Below are 17,323 nucleotides of genomic sequence, written 5' to 3'. Positions count from 1 at the left end.
CTTGCAGATAACAGTAAAACTATGGTTTTTCTTTTTAGCACTCTTGTTCAACGGCATTTCTTACACGAATTCATTCCTTTAGCCCACTGCGCCGCCTTGTGGCTGTGAATTAAACTTCGCATGTGGAATCGGGGAAAAACGATTCCAAGCAATATTAGAAGCATATGACCTCCAATAAGAAGTTTCTTGTTTACTGTACAAAACTGCATGTTTTTCTCTTAACTGTGTTTGGAGAAAGAACAATTCAATGCTTTAACTTAGTAGTGGAGGATGTGAACTGCTACATGTCACTTTGACCTCTTCAGGAAATAATCCCATAGAGTAACTTTACCAAGACAGCTGCATTCACAAAAACTTTAGTGCCACCTCAAATTTATTGAGACTCCAAACCTTTACACCAATGGCTTAAATGACCTGCAAATTAAAGAGCATATAAAACTTCCATTGTTAAACTTGGGTTAAGAACTGTTTTTATTATTTAAAAAAAAGGTTTGTGATGAATTACAGCAAATTATAAAACTAATTTTAGAAAAGTAAAATTTACATCTTGCATACAAGACGAAGTTTCAAAAGCAGTCCATAATCCCATAATGACCTTTTATGGTAAAAAGTATGCAAGCCATCTTTCAATTTGTAAAATCATTTTATTGGTACAAATATACACATAAAGGAAACTCCACAACCTGTAGAATAGTTTAATGAAATTTGTAAAGTGTTATTTTAACAGGAAAAATATGTAAAATATTGCAATTAAAAATCTAAAAAACAAAACAGAACCAAGAGCCCATCTTTTAACAATAAAAAATCCAGTATTTTTCAGAAATAATACATCTGTATTTAAATATTGCAACCCCCATCTCCCATATTTTAAATTACACTTTTTTGTGCTTACAGTAGTGCACTACAAATCCCCTCAGAAAGTATAGCTCTGCGCTTTAAATAATGTAGATTTTTAGATGGAAAAAAGTCTTCCTTATACAGGATTAAAAACCCATCACCAAGCACCCCTTTATTCATTTTTAAATAAATTCTATAAAAAAAATTGCTTTATCTTTTTATTAATGTGCTTTGTACCATATGAATACAGAGCCTGTGAACATGAACATGTATACATCTATGAATACATATCACACATGCGCATTTGACACAATGACGTCCAGCAGTAATTTCATTGCCTGCTTTTTAAAAGACAATTAAGAAACTATGTCCAGTTTATTCGCTTTACAAAATCATTAACGAAGATCTGTTATTTTATATGAAGCTACTTTACTGAGATGATTCACAGCTGAAAGAAAGCAGGCAGAGACAAAGGTTAGTGTGCTCAGCTGAGAGGATATATGAGGCATGGCAAAAAACAACAAACTGAATCCTAAAACAATTGTTTCCAACTGCAGACTTGATGGGCACACAACAAGTCATGTCAGGAAATCCATTCAAGGGGATGATCAATGATCACTTGCCTATGTTAATAATAGATCATGTAATTCCAGTGTCAGCTGTGCTGCAAATTGATTCAACCGTGAATGATCACCAATGAATACATTTGCAGGGGCAGGGTGTTACGAAAGGCTCTGAAACTTTTACTCTATTCCTGTGAACTCCAAGACAGTCTGCATATCAAGACGACTCCTAAAATGAATCCCTACACTATATAGATTTTGGGATGGCTGTTCACAAAATATACAAATAAAGGTAAAATGTGTAGATGAAGACTTCAAGAATTCAGACAACAGCCTACAAATTCCCTAGATAAGGTAAAAAGAAAGACACAAGTATAGTGTTCTCCACAAGTGAAGACTTTCTAAATTCATGTTTAACAGTAGAAGCAGTGGCATAATGGAAGGCCCCTGCATGAAAACGAAAAAAAAAAAAAAACTGCAAGCAAGGTTCCACATAATGTGCGTAAAGGACTACTCAGCAACATATGATAAGACCTGAAATACTAAGAGCAGATATTTTATTTAACTATTTCAGATAAAATAAATTCACCATTAGTCTGCCTGACCTCGTGTTTTGTAGTTCATGATTTACTGATAAAGAAATGTAAAATTTTCTAAAGCTCTGTGTACTGTAGGTACATTCAGCGACGTCACTGAGCACAGTATTTTTACCTCCCAACCCACACATATCCCTTGCTTTCACTATACACTCTATGAACATTGTGTAATCTACTTCAAAAGTAATAAAGTAGAATTTAATTGTAATTTTTAAGGCTTTATGCAATAGTGCTTAGTAGCTCTTTAAGGGTCTTACTGTAGTTCTTCTGCTGCAGACAATAAAACTGCTCAGCTGGCGGATTTCCTATCTGTGCTACTGTACTGTACATATAGTGGGATTATTTGACTTTATCAGAATATGTAGTCAGAAAACTACAAGTAAGCCATGATTCACCATCCTTGGATTGATACTTTTAAATAATTTACATGAAGCACCTTTTAGCCAGTTTAATTAAATATATGAGTCAAATAAACCAGCTCAACAGAGCCATTCTGTAACCTCCATCAGCCAATTTTTGATGCTTTACCATTATATCAGAAACATGTCTCCTGAAAGAAGTGCTGAAGTTTAGTCAAGGCTAAGTACATCATCTGGTAACTCTACCTTTACAAAGTAAGAACATCATCATCTCTTCTCATCAATTCAACTTGAAAACAGTGAAATAATAGAGTTGGGAAATTATGCATGTACTGGGTTTTTAAATTCTTGATTGGGTGCTGAAGGTCAGATGCAAGAAGACAGTGCTGTTTGTTTTCTCATACAAAAATAAAGTCTTTGTCTGCTTCCTCCCCAGAGTCACCAGACCTGTTACCCTGGTTCTTGTCTTTGTTGGGGGACTTCTCTTTTGCCTTTGACCCATTGTCCTCCGAGTGCTGGCAGCTAGGGCTTCTGCGCTGGGCTGCTTCTGTCATGGAGGCTGGCCGCACTGTGAAGTGCAATTTGAAAACATTTAAAATCAGTTCAGTGGCCTAGGCGCCCTTGATCTTCATTTTCTTTTAAACATTTTCATACACTTATACTGGTCTTGTCAGGTCCTGAAATTTTTAATCAACAGATCTTTCTGCTTTAGGACGAAAGGTTATAAGGAGTTTTTTAAGATGATTTAACAAAATAGTAATTGATGGTAGTTTTCCAGGATTTGCAGCTTGCAATTGGCAAGTGTGTTATAACTGGGTGAATCCGATTAAACCCAGACCAGTTAAAACCATACCTCAAAATGTGAAGGCCTGAGTAAGGGTCTATCTAAGCCTGTGTATTTAACCTATTTACTATTATGCTTATATTTGTTTTACGGTTCGTGTTCCTTACCTTGAGCTGTGTGGTATGTGTGCACAAGCACTGCAGTCAGTTGAAATGATGTGGGATTTATAAAAGTTTACCTGTTTCTTTCAGTTACTCTGGACTGGGGAGACTATTTTAAATAGATGTGACTGTTTTTGAAAAGAATGTTTTAAAGATATAACACCCTTCTATGAACAAACCATGATTTTGAATTTCTAATAAAACAGAACACTTCAAACAACAAACATTGCACCATTATGTTCTTAAAAAGTGTACTAACTACAATACTTTGTTTAGCCAAGCAGTAGACAGGAAATAATCCTAATCCTAACCCATAAAGGTGCCTCAGTTGTGCCAAGTACTTGCTCATCAGTACATTCTAGACCTCCCCAAAAGGAGGATGACAAACTGTAGGTTATTTTCCTGGTAGAGAATAAGGTTTGCTGTGGGAAGCTTACATTAATCACTGCCCTCTCAAAATCCACTGCCAAAAAGGAAAAGCTAAATACAGTGCATTTATTTAGCACTTTAATTACAACTGTAATGTTTGTGATGTTCTCTAAGTGTCTAAGAGCATAAGGGCAATTGATAATAACAGTCTTTACTAAAGGCTAAATAAAATAGCAATAAATATACAAGTTGAAGAGTTATGCCTAGGGCTATTTCAAGCTCTTCATGAGTGTCAATAACAATCCCTTAAATGCATTACGATTTATAGAACATTTAGAATAATCAGATTTAACTTTTCAGAAACACAAAGTGAAAAAGACAGACCTGTCATTATGTATTATATACAGTATGAACAACATCCTTATTCTTAAACATTAACTTTCTTGACATGCAGTATGAAATTCACAGTCAGCCAAGGGCAAAGCAAAACTGAACTACAATGATGTGCATTCTGTGACATGAGAAGCAGATTGTTCCAACTGGCACCAATTCAGGATTATTGTGGACATTTTATTAGTCATTTGCTCGTTAATCTTTTGTGCTTTTCTACAGTACATCTTGGAATACGTTTTCCCCACATTTATTACTTTTAATGTTCACTGTAAACATGTTTGTGATACAGGAAATTGTCAATTGGTTTTGATATGTCTTTTGGAGGTATTACTCCAGTTTTCAAAGCTTGAAAAATGTCAGACTTAAATCTATATGCAGTGCCATTTGGAAAAGAAGAGTATGTAGATTCACTGAAGTCAGCTTCCTTTGCACATTTGAGAAGGAAATGAGCTCAAACTAAAAATAAAATAACAGATTTAAGTGCCAGAAAGCTGTTTTTAGGAATCTATACACCTTCTTACTGATTTGTAGAATATGACAGGTGAAAGGTGAAAGGTGAAAGGTGAAAAGCTCTAACCGGGTCGAGGGTTGGACTTCCTGCGCTCCTGCTCACTCACTTCTTCAGCGGTGCTAGCAGAGTACTGCCGTGTGGTTCGCATTCTTGCAGCGATGGGCTTGTCTGGTTCATGATCTGTATCAAACGTGCTATCATCTCCAGAAAGCTCCACTGAGGAAAAGGAGTCTTTTCTTTAGCCTTTTACGCCAGCATTCAAATTGAAATAAAGAATGTACTTGGCCAATAGTATTCTGTTGTCACAAGCTGTTAGCCAGATAACCAGTGTGGTTAAGTCGTAGCAAACGATGTGCTCAGATTACATAAACAACTGTATCTCAGAGTTAACACTTTTTAAATTTACTGCGCACAAATGGAACAATGTCTGTGCTTTACTGCAGTTTGTCTCTTGGTTTTCCCAGATTTAACATTCATACTAAACGTCTTAAGAAAGCGTCCATTCCTGCTATGTGCAAGGATTAATGAATCCTGCACTGTTTGGGGTCTAACAAGACAGGAGAAAATGTTCTAATGTTCCAAGGATTATGGTCTAAAGTCTCTCTTATTGTATCTGTTGACACAAGTACAACAGAAACCGAATGTAAAAAATATTCTTTTAAATAACCAGGAACCTAGACTGAAAGTAATGTACCACATATTTTAATTTTCATTAAATAAGCCCGGTTGTAACTTGTATGATTTGAACTGCAAATTGAAAATGAATGATTATTGTTTCTAGCGTTGGGTTTGAAAGTTTCAAAGTGGCCCTTTTTATATCCACTGCAAATTATACAGACAGCAATCTCAGGCATTTTCCTTATCTTCAAAACCTGTTTAATTAGTCCACCTAATTTTCACTCATTTTTAGTCTGAGTTCCCTTTTGCTATATGCTTTTTCTCTTTTGTCTTATTTTTAATGTTTTCTCTAGAAATGTTTTTAAGATTAAAAACTATTCTATATTTTCAATACTTTTGCAAATCATTTATAAAACAGTCTTGGGTAAACTGTTGACATCTGGCACAGCAAATCTTTTTATGAAAAAATATATGTGCTGTATACTCAGAAATTTCTTACAAAGAAAACTCTAAAGGAAGATGATATATTTAGAGCTGCATGTCTGTTGAGTGTTAAACAGGAATTTCACAAGTAAATGAAGAAATAATTTGCAGTTTGGCTCCGATTCACTTCTGACAGTCCATAGTGAAATGAGAGCATGATATTTCAATTATACTAAATTTCAGTATAACATGGTCATCTTTAGTAATAACAATATAGCCCCACAAACTGGGTTATGGGGCCATGTTTATAGTTCATTGAACCTCATACCAACGCTAGAAACGTCACATGAATCAATGAAAGCTCATGAAGCCTAACACACCATGCAATACGGACAAGGTCAGCAACATACACATTGATTAGGGATTCTGGAAGGCAAGAGAGATTCACATGAGGCAACATATTAAGCAGTACACTGAATTAGAACTCAACACTTTCTACAACACTCACATCAACCACAAAGAGCAGTATCCACAACAGTGATAATTAATTACATCAGCGATAAGAGCAGACACAAAAAAGGCAATTCATTATGAAGATGTTCGAGTGGAGACCTGAGTCAGCGTGCGTTGGCTGCAAAGGAAGATAAGGTTAATTCCACACTGAAAATAAGCAAAATAGCATTTCAATACACTAGAAGAAGGCTCAAAAACTAAAATACTGTTTCTTCTTTTTTTTTTAGTGTGGAATTAACCTTTACTTTGCTTCTTCCTTATAAATAGGTCTGGAGAAATCTAAACATGTCTTGGAGAAGATGGGGAGCACTACAAGTGTTATCCTGGATTTAATCCTACTGTACCTATCCTCTCAACAATTCTATTGGTTTAAATTGTGCTCTTCCAGAGTTTAATTTAAACACAACAGATTTTGTGTGGTTTGGCACTTCTTATAACAGCATCCTTATTCAAAGAACTGCACTGTACTGTATATTAATGCATGTAACACGTATTTAATTCACTATTAACAAAGTTCCAGTAGAACTTTGTTAATTTATCCTCATAAATACTTGCTTCTACATAATTTTCCACTACGTCTTTGGTATCTAGGCACAGTTATAATGAGTTTCAACACTGAGATAATTTTGTGGGAGTTCCCTGCTGAATCCCTAGTAAAAGGGCCCTTCTGAGGTAAACAGGTGGGCCAGTCGTCTACAAACTTAACAGAGAAACATTTAGTGAGAGAAGCACCCACCTGCAGCTGGGCCTGAGAGGCTTGTTCAGTTAACCTCAGCCCCTGCTCAGGCTGAGTCACAAAGTCATATCCAAGTTGTGCCCCTCGCTCCAGTTAGCTGAGCAGATGGGGTGTAGCTGCCCCAGTGCGTGCCCACTCAAGGATTCCCTGCTTACCATTCTGGAGAGGTCACCGTCACACCCCTGTCTCTAGCAGCGAGTGCCTTCTGTGGCTGGCAGCTCAAGCTCTGCTGTTCTCTTTGTATTTAACATCTCACTTGGATATAGGAAAATATGGGGATATGGGAGTGCGGTCCTCAAAACCTTTTCCACTTAAAGTGACCCTGTCAAGTCAAGTTAAAGCTGTAGCCAACTACAGTAAGCTGTAGTTAAAGGAGTATGAAAGGGAACTGAAAAGGTGGACCCCCAAAACCTACCTTCCTGTGCTGAAGCCCAGCTGCCAGACCCACTGAGGAGGGGGCTACTTTGCCCATCTTTTTCCTTTTCAGATGGGGCTCTCTTAAGAGCATGTGGCAGCAAAGCTACCTTTGGAGAAATATTTCCAGCTGGAGAATCAGGGATTTCATCTAGTGAAACGGAACAGACATCAGAAAAAAATGTGAATATTTATCCCCTGGAAGCATGTCTATTGAATTTTCTTCACATTGGGTGTGACGTGTATGCCAAGATATAACATTTGTCTCGGTTAACAGATGTTAATAAATACATTTAAAGAAGGAGTCAATGTCTGGAGCATTCACACTACAATGAACATTATGCTTCATTAAAAAATAAACGGTTATAATAAAAAAAATAAAAATGTGTGGAAGAAGGCAAATTTCAACGGTCATTTCAGTCCATTAACTTCATATAATTTCCATATGTCCTACATGTTGGAAAAGATGGGTTGCTTTCCTAAGTATGAGAAATCCTAAAAAAAAATTAGAAAAATTCGAAACAAAAACTGTTTTTTATTTGGAGAAGGCAACATATGACCAGTTTTAAACCAATAAAACATAATTACAATAAAACTGTAGACTTTTTGTGCACAGACATGGCAGCAGCCTCTATCGGAGGCAAATCGACCGAGAGTGTTTCATTCTGTTTTTGACAAAAGGATGTTACACTTAGACAGCGACTGGACCTACCTATGCTCCTGCTGCTGCTGGTGCGCGGTTTCTGGGGGATTAGGGGCCGCGCGCTCAGGCTGGGCTTGTGACCCTGTATGGGCGGTTTGGGACTGGTGGGATTTGGGGTGGAAGAAGAGCTGCGGTTCCTCTGTGCAGCTTCATGCTTTCTTTCACTTTTTAGGCTTTTCTCTGTGGAACTCACGGCCGATTCCCCTTTGGCTGCTCCGGATACCCGGCTCTCTGCTGGGGTGTGGTGACCCTTTGCTACACAGCAGAAGATGTTAGGATAAAATAATACACAACTGAAGACAGGGAATCTGTGAAGCTGTGCTTCGTGCTTTTCATTTGGACCATTTTAGTACAGAAACAGAATTATAGCCACAGAGAAAATATCGATTTTACTGATGAACAGGTTTTACCAATTAACGTTAAAGCCAATTAAGCCAATTAATATTAAAAGAAGGACACCACATTTAAGAAAAGAGATGAACAGGGGATTGTAAACATAATTTACAACCACAAAAACAGAAAACAACAGGCATTTGAAAAGATAAAGGTTGTGAATAAAAACATCATTTTTTAGCCACTAAGAATTTTGCTTGTGTTTAATTTTGTAAAATGTATTTTACACATTGTATCTTTTCCTGTAGTTTAAAAAATATTATGTGACCCTGTCATGTACAGTACGTTGACTACACTTCTAATTCAACAATTTTCCTATTGTCATACTGAATGACACGAACCTAGACATGGCGCAATTTAAAACCTATAAGGTTTCATATGTTCTGAGTGAACAATCAGACAACAGATGCCTTTGTCTGAAATCATGCTACAGACATGTTCTCCCTTCTCCTGTTTTAGCTGTAATTCTTAACAGACTGATGATACAAGTCTTTTCTCTGCTGTACAGTGGTACTGTACATAGATAAATGTTTCTTTTAATCTTTAATATCTTGTATTGCTGTTTTTTTTAGATAGTATATAATTATGTGCCAAGGGGGTCTTATTACATAACTACAGTATATACAATTAAACAGATTCTGTGTGTAATGGGCTGCAGTCATTGTAGAGGATGGGTTTTATATTTAATGTATGCTACAGGAGATCAGCATTTTCAAATATATAATATAATCACATTGCCTTCTTTTACAACAGTAAATGATGATTTAGATGCAATACATACAGCAAATTATTTTATTTAGGTTCTTATATTGTGTAGAAATGTAGTCACTACACTATAAAAAAAGATGCTCTGTAACCAGAAAAAATCTACCAGATACTTTCCAGGACTTAAATGAGAGGAAATTATGGTAGGAATTATTAAAAGTGGAAATTAGGTGGAAGAGCATTTAAAACACAGAACAGGAGGCACTTTGATATGGAAAGGACGTGTGACTAAGGAACAGGCTACCCTGCCACCCTGTTGAAGCTGATACCCTGGTTTCCTAGAAACTTTCCTAGAAAGTTTCAAGAAATGGCTGGATGCGATCTTTAGACTAACACTAAAGTGAGCAAGCTGGGCCAATTTGCCACTTCTTGTTTATAATCTGTCTTATTATCATAAATGTATGCATTGTTTTCTCATAGATCTCATAGATATAGAAGACATGGCAAGATACTGGCTTAAGTATATGGTAATAGGAATCAAATCTATTCCTATTCTGTTCTCTTGTATAAATCCTCATGTATGATACTGGCAATGGTTTGGATGACATTTAACCTAATTAATCAAACTGTTGTATATAACAGCAACGAGAGCCTCATGGCCCAGAACCGTTCTTTTTTAGAGACGTACACACTTACCTGACACATTTCCGTCCATTCTATCCGGGCTGGATGAGGTATCATGTGTCTGGAAAACAATTCCATGGGACAAAAATAAAATTGACTTCATCATTCATCAGCATCCTTCTTTTAGGACAGACAGAAGGCATTTTGACTATATGCTCATGTAGATATGGGATGTCATTAAATAAACACCACTCATATTTACATTCTGCTAAGTTGTCTTCTCGAAGATTTTGACGTTTTGCAGGATGTTATCAAATGACTGAATTTTGCAGTTATTTTCTATTTTTACTTTTAATACATTTTTTTCTAAGTAATAACAGTAATGAAAATGTGTTTGTGATTTTGGAACCAAAATCCTGATCCCTGCTTAGTTTGATTACCTCCTCTACTGCAAACGTACCAATATAATAAGTAAAGTTCTGCTCCCCCTGACAGCTATGATCTCTTCTGTGCCACAGAACCCAGTCTCCAGCTGCAGGAGAATTCTACACTGTCCAGGCTTCAACAAGGTGAGGTTACTTTCTGGCCAAGTACCTGCCTACATACTGTAAGCACTAAGCGTAACAAAATTCTGAAGTCCAGACTTCTCTGTTACTGAATAATTCACATTTGAACAGTTTTAAAAGCAGACGCAGACGCATCTGCATTACTTTATGCCACTCTTACAACAAGGACTACTTTCATTCAAAGTGTTTAGCTGTAAACAGGAATATTTGGCTTGACTGTACAACAAAGAATTTAAAAAAATCAATCATAAAACAAAAAAAAAGGGGAATGGTACTTACTGTAATTTGTTGAGATTATATGCTCCATTCATTTAAATGTAATATAATAAAGCTTAACAGCCCAATTCATGTTAAGGAACCATGCTAAGGTATTATCAAATTGATGAAGCAGAAATCATGACAGCTCTGTTTTCAAACCCATGAAGATGGATCTAATTGAGCACAAACTGAGGAGCGGAGATTAAAAGGCACCGAAGCGTGAGGAAATTATTCTCATCCTATTGATTTCTGTTCTGGATTTTCTGACCTTATGGCTATTTAAAAATAATTTGATCTTTTAAGTGTTATAATCAATTTTGTCCACTTGCATTGTACATTTGCAAAGCATTTTCTCTGGAGGAATCCACTAGAATTACTTGTTAACAGAACTAATTCATCCAATAAATAGAACTCTTGCTTACATTAAAATTTATTTGAGAATTTGAATCAGTATATTTTAGCACTCTGTTTTTCTTACCCAATTCAACTAACTATTCTAATGCTATTTAAAGCATTAGAAAGAATCCTGAAGAGTTATGTTCATAATCTTCAGGGGAACAGTATTCACCCTGTTAGCATTAATACTTCATTGACTTCAGAATTTTTTGCACAATACATTGACTGGAATCCACCTGTTGTCTTAGGTTTTCTCAGTCTAAACCCAGACCAGCAGAGCAAACTAATATCTTTGCACATGCTTCCGAAAGTCCTTATTAATCAAAAAACACAAAACGATTGATAATTTAAAAGCCCAGTCAATTACATCTGTGAACAGTACAGTGGCTCCCAGGAACAGCTGAACACTTAATGTAACACAGCAAACCTCTAAAGGAAAAGTTTAGGAAAGCAGAAATTTCTTATTTTTGTTATCGACCTTCCATGATAATTAATTCTACACTGCTGAACTGTGCTCTCACTCTCCTGTTCTACAAGAGAAAAATAAATATTAGATCCCTCCATGAGGTTTCAACAACAGCTCTGTTCAGTTTAGAACAAGGAAAGCAGGGCAGAATTTAAACAATTTATGTTAGACAACTGTACTATACCTTAAGTTTTTTTAAATTAATCTGATGTTAAAGTCAGATAGATTCAATTAAAGCTACAAATCAAACTGCAGTGAAAAATCTGAGTCAAATGAATATTCACTACAAAGTCTAAACAAATTAATCTTTTATGCAGGAAAAAAACAACATCTCAATTATTTACAGATTTCTTAAGTGTTTATAGAGTAACTTGAAACCCTCCTCCATCTTTGCAATATAAGCTCATTAAAACAGTTCCTAGCAGACTTTGATGGTTATACACTCTATGAAATGTCAGTTCCAAGCCAGATGTCAGCAGGGGAAAGCAGCAGGTGAATATCTGGTTTTACAGTAAATGAGTTACAGTGGTACCACGTATTGCAGCTAAAAAATCCAGTGGCCGTAGAAAATATTAACCTGCACTGTATTTTACAACATTTTGTTGTGGTACATCTGGAAAATGTGATAGACTTACTTATTTTTATACGTTTTTACCTAAACAACATCTCTAAAATATAATTTTTTAAAAATGTTTTGAGCTAAAAAATCTTCATGGGAAAAGTATTCACCCTCTTAGCATTAGCACTTCATTGTCTTCAGAATTTTTTGCACAATATTTTGACTGAAATCCACCTGTGTGTAATTAAATTGGTTAACCATTCAGATCAAACACACCTGTCTTTGTAAGGTTAAATCCACCTGTCTGTGTGAATAGACAAAGCATACAAAGAAAACAAAGAAGCTTCCCAAACAACTAAGGTACAGAGCTGTAGACAATCACAACCCAGATGAGAGATACAAAAAGATTTCAAAGGCATTGGGTATTTTATGAAGCACTGTTAAATCAATCATCAGGAAATGGAGGACACGTATAACTCGTAGGTCGTCTTCCATAACTCGGCAGCTGGACAAGAACAACATTGATCAGAGAAACAGTCAATAGCTTGAAAACAATCCTCAAAAACCTACAGTGTCTCATAACTGAGATTGGACAAACATGGATCAGCGATAGCTCAGACAATCTGGGCTCTATGGTTGAGTGGCAAACAGGAAGCCATATTTGGAAAAAAGCTTGTGGGAAAAAAGTTTGTGGTCTGATGAGACACAATTTTACTGGGCTTCAATGCCAAGTCTTATGTCTGGTAAAAGCAGAGAACTGTTCATCACTCACAAAATCGCAAAATCCCTAGATAATAAAAATAATATAATAATTGCTTACACTTATATAGCGCTTTTCTGGACACTCCACTCAAAGCGCTTTACAGGTAATGGGGTCTCCCCTCCACCACCACCAATGTGCAGCATCCACCTTGATGATGCGATGGCAGCCATAGTGCGCCAGAACGCTCACCACACATCAGCTATCAGTGGGGAGGAGAGCAGAGTAATGAAGCCAATTCATAGATGGGGATTATTAGGAGGCCATGATTGGTAAGGGCCAATGGGAAATTTGGCCAGGACGCCGGGGTTACACCCCTACTCTTTACGAGAAACGCCCTGGGATTTTTAATGACCACAGAGAGTCAGGACCTCGGTTTTACGTCTCATCCGAAGGACGGCGCCTGTTTACAGTGTAGTTTCCCCATCACTATACTGGGGCATGAGGACCCACGTGGACCACAGGGTGAGTGCCCCCTGCTGGCCCCACTAACGCCTCTTCCAGCAGCAACCTTAGTTTTTCCCAGGAGGTCTCCCATCCAGGTACTGACCAGGCTCACACATACTTAGCTTCAGTGGGTTGCCAGTTGTGAGTTGCAGGGTGATATGGCTGCTGGCAGCATAATGTTGCGGAGGCTTGTCAAAATAGAGGGCAGAATGGATTAAGCAAAATATGGGCAGATCTTGGAGGAAAACCTGGAACAGTCCACAAAAGATCTGAAATTGGGATGGAGATTCACATTTCAACAGGACAATGACCCCAAACACAAAGGCAAAGCAACCTCTGAGTGGCTTAAAATGAAGGTGGAAGTCCTTGAGTGGCCCAGCCAAAGTCCAGACTTAAATCCCATAGAAAATGTGTGGCAGGAACTGAAGATCACTATACACTACCACTCTCCCAGTAACCTGCAACAGCTGGAGGAATTTTGTCAGAAAGGATGGGTGAAAATTATACCAACAAGATGTGAAAAGGTGGTTATAACATGCCACAAAAGACTTGTGGCAAAAGACTAAATGTTAAATGTGCAAGGTGCCGGGAACTTGTCCAAGCTGGATTTTTCAGGTTTCATAAAACTTTCCACTTTTCATAACATTTTCTTTTACAATAAACATGATTATGCCCCAGTGAAATATCAAGTGTTTTGTTAATCATACAAAAAAAAACCCTGTTCGAATGTGTTGCAATTTGGGGTTGTAATACAGCAAGACGTGGTAGAGGTCTAAAATATATCACTTTCTACACCTATTTTGTATTTACATCACAATAGAGCAGACTGAAAATTATGTTCTATTAATTCTGTAAATTAATCACATTAAAGTACAAAAAAATATGGGCAAAACTGTTTAAAAAGACTTTGAGCTTTATAAATGTAACAAACAAACTGTGAATCTGAGCCACCTCAGATGACATAGAAATTGTTTGAATGCTAGAATCAGGCTATGTGACCATCTTATCTCTGGCTCTTCCTTTCTCACTCTTTCTGCTTTTTGACTTTTGTCACTGCAGTGAATGACACTCATAAGCGCTGACAGATTCCTTGCTGCACATGGTGCACACCAAGAGAAATGGCACACAGCCCTGTATTTCACCCACTTTCTAAACAGATGGTGGACACAGCTTTCTGCAGTGAAGCAAGGTCAGTAAGGACTCATCCCAGAAAACACCATAAAAAAACATTTAGTGCTCCAGTTGGAATTAGTAATAGTAACATTTCCAGCTGAATTTGCACCATACAAAAAAATATTACAGGCTTACAATGCTGCTGTTGTAAAAGTTTTTGTTTCAGTTTTTGCTTTTTTTCCAAGTTGCGTTTTTGGTTGTTTTAAGTGTTTTGTAGCATATTTTATTTAACACATGGGGTAAAAATGTGAACACCTGCTGTTGAATGTTTAACATACTCCCTCTCTCTTGCTATTTTCCTGCATTTTTCTGAAAAGTTCAGTTCATTATTTTTATTTAGCAAATATAGAAGACCAAGAAGCAAGGAGAGCGATGGGATTCTCAAACACTTGGTTATGCATAAGGAATAAAGGCTGGTCTTCAATGGTGTGCTGTCAATAAATGAATTAAGTTATTCATGAAAAATAACTAATCTTATTTGTTTAGTATGTTTATCACTTGGCTTATACAAAAAAGCCACAAAATGATAGACTTGCTTCCTCAGTGCAGGGAATGAGGGCTCTGGGAGAGAACACCTCAAGCATGTTACTGATTCAGCTCCTGATAGTAATATCAATCCATGTTCCAATACTATTCCCTAAAATAAAAAAAAAAAATCTTTTCACTAATTTTAAGACGAAAGTGATAAAAAAGATATCTTCCCTGAAAAAGTTTGAAAGTATCTTTCTGAGTATCTCTCTTTACCCAATGGCCCACATCTGAATCTGGTAATGAAAAGTAATATCATTGACCCTGAATGCAGAGAACACTATGGCACTAGATGGTGCTACTTTCCACAGAATTGTCTGAAACTGTTTGAGAGCACTGAGACATATACACTGAAATAACCAGCTGTTGTTCAAGACAAATTATACCACTTTTACCATGTGTGCAATTCAGACTGATGGGCACATTATAATCTTAGATTTCTACGCAATATAATGGATTCTAAAAATATATGTTAATTAAGTCAGGAATTACAGCAGACGTCCAGACTAGCTTAATGGCTCTTTAAATAACAAAATTACAAAAACGTAATAAAGAATAGCACAGCATCTTTTCATTATTTTCTGAGCTTATGTAATTCAGGACAGAGTCTTTGCTAGAGCCAGCTGGTTTTAATGGAGAGCTATTTTTTCGGTTTTATAAGATGTTGGGTGATAATTTTGGCTTGATTTTTTCTATAACATTACACACATATTTGGATAGATACTTTGCAAGACAATGTCAGTTCTCTACAACTTAATCATTCACAACACAAGGAAGACTTGGACGGCAGCCCAGATTTGACAAAAACATACTTCCAGCTTAATAAAAAATGACTATCGCCCATATGGCCATGTTTTTCTACATAAGCTTTAGGCCTTGACTGCTACTGTTTGAAATCCTGTGAATCCTTTCCAAGATGGCAACTGCGTACATCTCAAACACTCAGGCAGTTGGTTAGTACCCACCTTATGGGAAACAGCTGCTCTCTTCTCCTGCTTGGCCTTCATCTCGGCCAGCAGACCACTGCCCATAACCTGAATGCCATAGCGTCTTCCCCCCTGGGGACTGCCTTTGCCCTCGGCCTTGTTCTCGCCTTTCAGGGAATCCTCAGAGTGCTCATCCATGGAGTCGGGCGTCTTGAGCTCCTCGGAGCGATCCGAGCTGCTGCTCTGGTCTGTGGCCGCTGACCTGGCTTCTTTGCTCTTGACCGGCTCCGCTGCTGGGCTCCTCGTCGATCCCTTGGGAGAGGAGGGCTCCTCGCTCAAGGTCACTGCCGCTACTGCCGCTGCCTGGGGCCGCTCAGACTTGGAGGAGCGGGACTTGATGAGGTTTAGAAAGCCGCTCTTGCGAGAATCACGTTTTTTCTTCTCGTCTGTTTCGCCGCCCCCATCCGGCGAGTCGGAACTCTTCAGAGAAGGACGCCTGGAAACAAACAGGACATATACTTCCTTTACAGCATATACCCCTGAAAGAAAGCTGGTGTCTGAAGAGTATACCTCTCAGGCTCTCCCATGACTGTAATACAAGACCAAGGCTCTTTTCTTGTAGAACATGTACTGTATGACTCTGCATGAGTGCTTTTGTGTTTCCGTTTGTCATCTAGTTTAAGTGGCACTAGAAAGTGTAGAAAAAGTGTTTTTGTAATTGAATTGCTTCTTCAGGTTTTAATAGGTCAACATTGAGTACTGTGCCAGGTTGCATTTTAAAGAAAACACAGCAAATACATCGGATTTAAACAAAAGGAGCCAAATGTTCCAGACTTTCAAACTATGATGACACTGCAAGCTTATGAAGAGGTTATTTGATAATATAACTGTAAAATAAATTCATCTTACTTTTTACAGTACTATTTTCACACCACTAGTTAATGATTTGGTGAGATAAACTTTTGCAAGCCCTTGGAAATAAAAAAGGGTGAATGACTTCGCATCTTCGGTGACTTGAAACATACTTGGGCTCCATCTTGGTGACTTTCTTAGAGAAGAATTCATCCACCCCTTCATCCACTCTTCCCATGAGACCATTCTGCTCACCCTCTTGCAATGCCGCAGTACTGACCTGCTGAAAACAAAATCAGAGCTGCTTCACCAGCTAACAACCACTGTGGCCAAACTGAGTTTCATTTTGCGTTTCATTTGCGAAGAACTCGGAATGCAATTTAAACATGTCAGGGAAAATATATATTGGAAAAGGTTTTTCTCCAGGCCATGAATTAAAAAAACAATCAAACAAACAAACACACTTTCATCCAATTATCAGTAAGTGGATGCTGTTTGGAGTTTGAAATCAATGTAATTTAAATTCCACAGAAAAGGGGCTACTGAAGACAGCAAATGTAATAGTTTGCAGTTTTAAAATAAAATACATAAAAAATACAAATTTTAATTTTGTAACTCTTATTTGTTGCATTTTTCATTACATTACATTTCTAATTAAATGTATTCTGTGTGTGTCTTGTACTGATCATT

General features: G+C 37.3%; 1 protein-coding gene across 8 annotated transcripts in view; it reads right to left on the bottom strand.

Moving 5' to 3' along the window:
* Nucleotides 1-624: 624 nt before the first annotated feature.
* Nucleotides 625-17,323, bottom strand: part of carmil1 (capping protein regulator and myosin 1 linker 1) — a 109,108-nt gene continuing 92,409 nt past the window's right edge. For 4 of the 8 annotated variants that reach the window (XM_088600996.1, XM_088600999.1, XM_088600998.1 and 1 more), the window contains 7 exons: nt 16,807-16,916; nt 15,821-16,277; nt 9,775-9,823; nt 7,990-8,235; nt 7,279-7,428; nt 4,640-4,789; nt 625-2,923 (listed from right to left, as the gene is read on the bottom strand). In XM_088600996.1, coding sequence (XP_088457122.1) covers nt 2,754-2,923; nt 4,640-4,789; nt 7,279-7,428; nt 7,990-8,235; nt 9,775-9,823; nt 15,821-16,277; nt 16,807-16,916 — 1,332 coding nt within the window. In that variant the 3' untranslated portion in view covers nt 625-2,753. The remainder of the gene's footprint in view (nt 2,924-4,639; nt 4,790-7,278; nt 7,429-7,989; nt 8,236-9,774; nt 9,824-15,820; nt 16,278-16,806; nt 16,917-17,323) is intronic. The other 4 variants (XM_088600997.1, XM_088601000.1, XM_088601001.1 and 1 more) reach the window with 2 other exon arrangements.

Source organism: Lepisosteus platostomus, chromosome 12 (genome assembly GCF_059453375.1).
Source record: "Lepisosteus platostomus isolate fLepPlt1 chromosome 12, fLepPlt1.hap1, whole genome shotgun sequence".
Taxonomy (NCBI): domain Eukaryota; kingdom Metazoa; phylum Chordata; class Actinopteri; order Semionotiformes; family Lepisosteidae; genus Lepisosteus; species Lepisosteus platostomus.
The sequence above is the reverse complement of the archived record's forward strand: the minus strand, read 5'-3'. Positions and strand labels throughout refer to the sequence as shown.